This window comes from Sphaerodactylus townsendi, linkage group LG01, assembly GCF_021028975.2.
Source record: "Sphaerodactylus townsendi isolate TG3544 linkage group LG01, MPM_Stown_v2.3, whole genome shotgun sequence".
NCBI lineage: Eukaryota > Metazoa > Chordata > Lepidosauria > Squamata > Sphaerodactylidae > Sphaerodactylus > Sphaerodactylus townsendi.
In genome coordinates, this window is record NC_059425.1 from 171,050,974 (window position 1) to 171,059,626 (window position 8,653).

General features: G+C 41.0%; 1 protein-coding gene and 1 pseudogene across 1 annotated transcript in view; both read right to left on the reverse strand.

Moving 5' to 3' along the window:
* LOC125434319 (fibrinogen-like protein 1) overlaps positions 1–7,384 on the reverse strand; it is a 17,080-nt gene extending 9,696 nt beyond the window's left edge. The window contains exons 1-2 of the mRNA XM_048499535.1: positions 7,281–7,384; positions 55–142 (exon numbers count right to left, since the gene is read on the reverse strand). Of these exons, the coding sequence (XP_048355492.1) occupies positions 55–120 (66 nt within the window). The 5' untranslated portion in view covers positions 121–142; positions 7,281–7,384. The remainder of the gene's footprint in view (positions 1–54; positions 143–7,280) is intronic.
* LOC125425606 lies at positions 3,950–3,999 on the reverse strand (annotated as a pseudogene).
* Positions 7,385–8,653: the final 1,269 nt, after the last annotated feature.

Here is an 8,653-nt window from a genome sequence, read left to right on the forward strand (position 1 = left end):
ACCCCAGCTACTGTGGCAATGGCAGCAAGGTGCTTACAAGATGCTGATACATACCGAAAGTCGAGGAGATGCTGAACAGAAGGGCTTGAGAATCAACAGCAGTAAAAGTATTCCAGTCATTGCTGCATTTTTTTTTACAGAGCTGGGAGAGAAAAGAATGGGTGTTGGATTATATGACTGCCTGTTTTCAATCTCTTTATCATTTTGCATATTAATAGCGTGAGATTACCTTACAGAGGACACGGCTATCCACATTTTGAAAACATTCGTCTGTCTGAATCCTACAGAGGACAGATATATAGCCGGGTTTACTTTGTCTTCCTCCTTTTTATGCCTTTCGTTATTCTGCATGTATCTGCAACATTAACAATTTAAATGTGTCTTTTTGGAGGCATGTTTTGTCACGGAACCTTGCACTTTGTATGTGATCTCCACTGGGTGGCACTATGGGTTTAATATATGTCCCTCGAGCCAGCGCTGAAATCCCCTGGACTGGAACAGGCACACAACTTATTCTGTGAAAGCTAAAGCAAAGTTGGATGGAGAAAAAATGAAGCCAAATTTTTGCTACAGGATACTGGCTGAATATTTTCTAAATATATGCCAAGTTTTCTTAATTGGTATTTGGTAGTAATTGCAAATTTGCATAGCAAGCCTTTATTGGCATAGACAACAGTACAACAATAATAAAAAACGGATTAAAAAGCATGTACAATACAGGAAATAAATGTTAGGTCGAAGGAAATCTACTGGCGTTTAGTAATTTCCAGGAGAAAGTCTGCCACTATTATACAGAGAGAAGGATCAGGATTGTCCAACAAGTAGTGTAATCTAATTAAATCGGGGAGATGGGGTAAATGTAAAGGAGTAAGATTCACATACTTGGATCTGATTTCCTTGAATTGATATATCAGTATCCGATATAAACAGTATCTGATATAACTGATATTACAGTATTTGATAACTGATGTATCATCACAAAAAAAGGGTTGTGTACTACGTACTGAAATATATACAACTAGACACGCGTAGTACACTGGCTGGTAACTTCTTAAATGCTCTTTATAATTAAACACCAATATTTCTATTCACATATACATACACAGTATTGTCATATAATCTTTCTTCATGTAATATAAGTATACTATATATTCATGCATATTAATAAACCCAAATAATTGGCCATTTTCGAATACACAAATAAATTTTCCATACTGGTATCTCCCAGTCACATTAATTACTCCAATTCATCAAATTAAGTACAATATCTTCTTAAAATATAATGCTTAAGTAATCACAATTCTTAAATGCCCCAGCTGGGGTCTATGGAGGCGTGGGCAATTCTTAAATGCCCCTCCCGGGCATCCAGTTGAAGTCTCAAAGAACAAGCCGGGATATGTGCTGTCATGCCCACTGGCTGAAATCAAAGTCAGTATTGCAATCTAGAACGTATCTCAAAGTTATTGTTGAAATAGCTTCTTCCAAATTGTATAGAATGAAATAAACATCTTATCAAAGGCTCACGATTTTCGATATAATTTCAAGCCGCTATTGTGGCTTGAAATTATATAAAAACTCGTGAGCCTTTGATAAGACCTTTATTTCTTTCTATAAAATTTGGAAGAAGCTATTTCAACAATAACTTTGAGATACGTTCTGGATTACAATAGTTTGATTTCAGCTAGTGGGCGTGATAGCATATATCCCGGCTTGTTCTTCGAGACTTCAACTGGATGTCCGGGAGGTGCTAATGCCTCCAAAGACCCCGGCTGGGGCATAAAGAATTATGTTAGAATTGATATGTCTTCTAACATAAAGGAAAACCAGGATCAACTATTTGCTTTGGGGAAGAAAGGAAACTTATTGATGGCCCCACCATTTTGCCCACTAGTGCCATACTGACGTGGGAAGAGGTTATGATTGCTGGGTCACCACTATGGAAGGGAGGCTGCTTGTTTGCAACCTCTGATGAAATTGTGGGAGAAAAAACATTCTAAAAGCCAGCAGGAGGATTTTTTGTTAAGCTGGTGCCTCACATGGTATGATGTCACTTGTAGGGGAAACCTGGAAATGATATCACACAGTTTTACCACAGAGGTTTCCAGTAATTCCTAGAGCAACAACATCACTTCTGGTTTTCCTGGCAGTGGCATGATTGCACATGCAATGCTGCATGCTCACCATGTGCTGCCCCCCAGTTCTCAACATTGCCAGGTGTCCTGAAAACTCTGGAAAAGTACATTAGCAACTTTATACATCCCTAAGAGGAGCCTACTGGATACAATTGATGTCGAGAGAAAAGTGATATTGAAATGGTATAGAACACCAAAACAACTAGCATATATGATTAAAGGACTCAGTCCTAAATGCTGGCACTGCGGAGATCAGGAGGCATATTATAGCCATATGTGGACGGAATGTATAGAAGTGAAAAAATTTTGGACAACCGTAATGTTATATATTGAGAAACTGGTGAAGATTAATATTAAGATAAATAATGATTTAATGTTCACGGGTGTAATGGAGGATAGAAGGGTAGATAAAAAATATAGCTATATGTATAAAATAATGATCAAAGCAGCACATGCAACAATAGCTTTAGGCTGGAAAGAAAAGAAAAATGGACAATCCAGAAATGTTTGGAATATATCTGGGAACAAGTGACACTGGACATTTTCAAAATAATAACTGTGGCAAGATAAACAGAGCGAAATTTTGAAGATATGGACTATATATGCGGACTGGATGAAATAAGCTGAAGTCAATGAGGAGATATGGGAGAAGAGATTACAAAGAATGAACTTACTGCTGTTTGGGTGCTGTGGTTTCCGGGCTGTATGGCCGTGTTCTAGCAGCATTCTCTCCTGACGTTTCGCCTGCATCTGTGGCTGGCATCTTCAGAGGATCATCTGAAGATGCAGGCATCTGAAGATGCAGGCATCTGGCATCTGAAGATGCCAGCCACAGATGCAGGCGAAACGTCAGGAGAGAATGCTGCTTGAACACGGCCATACAGCCCGGAAACCACACAGCACCAAAGTGATTCCGGCTGTGAAAGCCTTCGACAATACATTACTGCTGTTTGTTTGATAAAACTATGAAGAAAATTACAGGGGGAGGGGAAAAAGGGGAAAATGTATTGTTTGAAAGCGAATGAAGAAGTGTATTAATATAAAATGGAATATTCAAATGTTACAATAAAAATTATTTTTAAAAAAAATTGATGTCAAGTTAATATGTACTTAGAAGTAATTCTATCTGATCAACCAACCACCAGGATGCTCCAGTTGCCATATTTTTATCATTGACCAACTACTTTGAGGATTCCAAGGACTGGGATGGAATATAAACTATCTGCTCAAATCTTCCTTCCTTCCTTCCTTCCTTCCTTCCTTCCTTCCTTCCTTCCTTCCTTCCTTCCTTCCTTCCTTCCTTCCTTCCTTCCTTCCTTCCTTCCTTCCTTCCTTCCTTCCTTCCTTCCTTCCTTCCTTCCTTCCTTCCTTGCACTTTTTAAAATACCAATACAAGTTGTAAACATTAAGAAAAAAGCTGAGGGAGCTTTCAGCGACGAGTGGAATACAAGTTTTCTGACAACAAATAAAGAACATTTTGTTCTCTCTTAAAGCCGCCCCTTTGAGATTCTGGAACCCCTTGATATAGTATCTGCCAAAAACTCTCATTCCCTTTTCCAGGAATAGACGAGCCTTAGTGTATTGTTAATTCCTACCAAACTATTTTACAAAAAAATTGTGTTATTTATTTTGCGTGAAATTCCTACTAGCATTCAGACTTGTGGTAATATTGAAGCCAAATTTTAGTGATGTAAAACTGGCTTTTCAAACTAAAGGCCTGCTGTAATGGTTTCTTTCTTTCTGAGACCTCTTGTATATATATTTTTAATTTATTATTTGTTTTATATACCGCCCTCCCCCTGAGGGCTCAGGGCGGTTCTCCACGGAAATCTTTAGTAAAAGGCGAAAGATTTATGCGATCTGAAGAGAAACCAGATAATAACTGAAATGGCACCACTGTAGTGTTCTGACATGATGTGTGTTAATCTGCCTCCATGCCTTCCTTAGCATTTTGCTGACACCAAAGCCTTACAGTCCAATCCAGATGAGAGGAGCAAATGGCCTTAGGAAGCAGTGGAGAGAACAAACACATTCACGACCGGCTGGCCCTCAGCTCCATGGTGGGCAAACCCAGAAATGGAGCCACCACAGACCTACATTGGTGTCCGAGTGGATGGCGCAATGGGACTAGCAGGCTGGGGCGTTCCTGGAAGTGGAGATGACATTTTGAGCAACAGGAGGATTTTTGAAAAAATGTTGTCTTGATGCCGCCATCCCTGGCCACCTCCATACTCTTTCCCCACCCCACCTGGATTGCAGTGTTAGACTTCTTGGCTGAACCCAAAGGATGATTTAGTAACATCCTGCCTGGTGGAACACTCTTCCTTCAACTGTCCAGGCCCTGCGGGACCTTGGAGAGTTCCGCAGGGCCCGTAAGACTGAGCTGTTCCACCGGGCCTTTGGAGAAGCCGGCCTCTGATGGCGCCCCCTCTTTCTCTTTTTATCATCTGTGGCCTTTTACATCTTGGGCCTTTCCGTTCCCTCCTCAGAGGGACTTTTAGATTGCCGGACACAATGTTTTGTGCGCTGTTTTAAATGATTTAAACGTGAAATTTAGAGCCCTAATTTTATTATATTGTACGTATTTATTGAATGTGCTCTTCTTGTTATTTTAGATTATATCAGTTGTTGTACACCGCCCAGAGCCCTCCGGATGGGCAGTATAGAAGTCAAATAAATAAATAAATAAATGAATGAATGAATGAATGAATGAATAAATAAATAAATAAATGGAGAGTGTGTGAGCCACTTTGAGTCTTTCTGTAGCTCCTTATTATGTAGATATTTTACTTTATGTGTAGTTTTACTAAGACAGGTAACTCCTGAAGTAAAAAAATCCCAAGTCCTTCTACAATACCTGATGGGAAAAACAGTGCTATCCTAAGAACACTCCCCTGAGTAAGGTTGAATTCTAATTCAGTGTTTTCATACGATTCTCCCTTGATCATTCTTTCCGGGAGAACAATAATTTTGAGATCAGCAACAAAATGACCTGGAAGACTGGAATGTTCTTTACTGGCTTCTGAATACAGCAGTTTTTAATGTTAAATTTGTGTCCGTGTATTCTTTTACAGAATGATTGACTGGCTTGTCTTCAGTAGAGAGCAGAAGGGCACAACTGACACAGAACATTACAACATATATTGCTTTGGGAGAAGAGCCCAAGATGGTATAGCTCGTGTTCTTAGATCCTCTATTAGTACCATTCGAGTGTATACAAGGCCAAAATTGGCATCTTGGGTTGTTGGTTTGAGGGTTTCTTTCTCTATTAGGTGGCTCATTGCTATTTTGGGTCAGGGATTATCTGTTTTAGGTTTGGGTGCTGTCTGTAAGCAAGGATAAACCTGCCACTCAAATACTAACAGAAATAGGCATCATTGTCCAGGATTGGAAGTAGATCACAGATGATGCATTGGACAGGGAGCTATGGGTTACCCCAGTGGTATTCTGCAGGGTTGGTTCCAGAGAGCACCAGGGGCCCCCATATACCTATAGTGGGCCCTACAAAACCCCATGGTGTGGTCACCCTCTGGAGGACTCACTCTGGAGGCAAGGAGACTTCACCCCTTTTTGTTTCCCCCACTGCTTGCCCTCCGCGCTGTTCTAAGGGACCCATGCATATGTTTGTATACTGTGGTACATGCTACAGATGTTAACCAGTTTAGTAAAACTAGGGGAATGGTCTCTATATTTCAACCCATTAGCATGTTACATAATTGCATTCCACCCTGATCTTCCTGCATTTCATGGCTCCTTCGCCCTGAAGTCTATATGTGTTATACTTCCTACCTAAAAGTTCTGCTTAGCGAAGGAAACTGAGCTGCTTTTGAAGAAGCAGAACATTTACCCTGGAATAATATTTTGCTCAACTTTAAAGGTACCATTCCTGTTTGTTTATTCATTATGTTGCAATAATTGTCAAGGGCCCAGAAAACCATCCAAGAAACGTTGACAGTCCTGGGTCGAAGGTAGTAAGCATCTGGATATGACCATGGCTACAGATAGGCAGATTCAACATGCATTTCAGGCAGAAGCAAATAAAAGAAAAGCATCTGCAAAGGTGAAAAGGGGCCCCTTCTTATGCCATTATTTATGGAATACTACAGCTGCTGCATCTCTTAGAACTGTGATGGTTGCGTCTCTTAGAACTGATACATTCAAGACTAGATCTGCAAAGTGCAGACCCTTAAAGGCCTCTGTGTCTTTAAGAGCACCATGGAAGCGAACATTATGTCAGGTGGCTTTTCCTCTCAGGAGAAGAAGAAGAAGAAGAATTTGGATTTATATCCCCCTTTCTCTCCTGTAGGCGTCTCAAAGGGGCTTACAATTTCCTTGCCCTTCCCCCCTCACAACAAACACCCTGTGAGGTAGGTGGGGCTGAGAGAGCTCTGTAGATCTGTGACTAGCGCAAGGTCACCCAGCTGGTGTGTGTGGGAGTATACAGGCTAATCTGAATTCCCCAGATAAGCCTCCACAGCTCAGGCGGCAGAGCTGGGAATCAAACCCGGTTCCTCCAGATTAGATACAGGAGCTCTTAACCTCCTACGCCACTGCTGCTCTCAGTGAAGCCCACAGAGGTGTACTGGGCAGCTCTGTGCCTGTTGTGTAGCTCTTAAAGGTAAAGGACTATTGTTGGGGTTTGGAGCCCTGGATGCCATTCAGTAACAAATCCTGATCTCCCTTGACCAAATGCAAAGCCTCAGAGAACATGGTCTGTAGTGGGCGAGGGTAGAGTATCCCTTCTCACGCATTCCCCACAGTTTGATCACCACAGGGAAAGTGGTAGCGGCGAGAATAAAAATTATAGAGGGGAGAATATGACACCTCTCCTGCCTCCTGCAAACCAAAGTCCGGTGGTTCTCTGCTGCCCTGTCTGACTGTTCAGGGGAGACCTTGCTTGCAGGACCTGGGCATGGTGCTGAAATTATAAATTGGCAGTCAAGCTATAACCGTGAATACACAGTGTTTCATGAAGACCTTCATTTGCCAAGAAGATGTGGTGAACACATAGTTAAGTTTGCAAGTCTTGTTTGGGAAAAGTAATCCAATGCAACATTTCCCTAGAGGGGTTTCTTTTCATTAAAATTTGAATTTAGGAGAAAAGCTTTTACATATTCAAGTAGGATTAAAAAGAAAAATGTAACGTACCTCTCTGTTTGCAGTCTGACGTATCAATGTACTTCACAGTCGGAGTACGCATGATATGAGGTGGTTTTTTCCTAGGCCTTAATGGAGATGGCAGTCCTAAAAAACATGATCACTGATAAAACTATTCTTAAAAACAAACAGCAAAAAAAATGGACTGAACAGGTTCTTTGAGCTCCATCTGGTGACTGTATAGCAGTATGAATCCTTTTTGGAGAATTTGGTAGAACTGTCCTGCTAGATTGAAAGTTAATTCTTGTATTTTTACAAAAGCATATTCAGTTTATTGAAAAAGCTTCAAGGGGCAGCAAATTTTTGTTCTTTTTTTGAAGGAAAAGATAGGGTGTGTGTGTGTGTGTGTGTGTGTGTGTGCGCGCGCGCGTGTGACCAAAATGAAAATGGCAAATTCAGAATGGAACTGCTTCAAGCATCAAATATGCCTCTGCAGTAAATAGAAGATCAATAATGTTTATAACTTTGGGCGCTGCCAGTCCCTCCCAGTCTTAAAGCCGGCCTTGGGACCGGGTGCCACCAATATGGGCAGTCTGTTATTATTGGAATTGATTCTGCATATTGAACTTTAAATGTTTTTAGATGTTTTAAGTAATTTATTGTTTTTTATTGTATTGTGAACCGCCTAGAGCCCTTTGGGGATGAGACGGTCTGCAAAATATAATAAACAAACAAACAAACTTGCAGGCCGGGCTAATGACCTTCCAAAGACCTTAGATCTAGTGGTGGAATTCAGCAGGTTCGCACTACTTTGGCAGAACCAGTTGTTAAAATAGTGTTTGTAAACAATCAGTTGTTAAATTATTTGAATTCCCACCACCGGAACCGGTTGTTAAAGTATTTGAATCCCATAGTTAGATCCCTTTACTCAGCCTCTTATGCATGAAACACACAACCCCTAACCACAGGAACAGGTGTGCAAAGGAACAGAGAAAGGATTTTAAACAGCCCCAGGTGGGACTGTACACAGCCTACCATGTTTCCCCGAATATAAGACAGTATCTTATATTAATTTTTGCTCCCAAAGATGCACTATGTTTTATTTTCAGGGGATGTCTTATTTTTCTGTGTTCTGTTCGTCGGGCATGCTTCCAAACAAAAACTTTGCTATGTCTTACTTTCGGGGGATGCCTTATATTTCGCACTTCAACAAAACCTCTACTATGTCTTATTTTTCGGGGATGTCTTATATTCGGGGAAACAGGGTAGCACCAAAAGCGACCTTAACTCCAGAGCTGTGAAAGTTCCTGTCAGAAAATATGCATCAGGATGGGAGAAACCATTCTACTCACACACCAACACAATGCCAAGGATGTAAAAGGAGAAAAAAGAATGGGATGATGGGGGGGAGGGAGGGTGGCAGT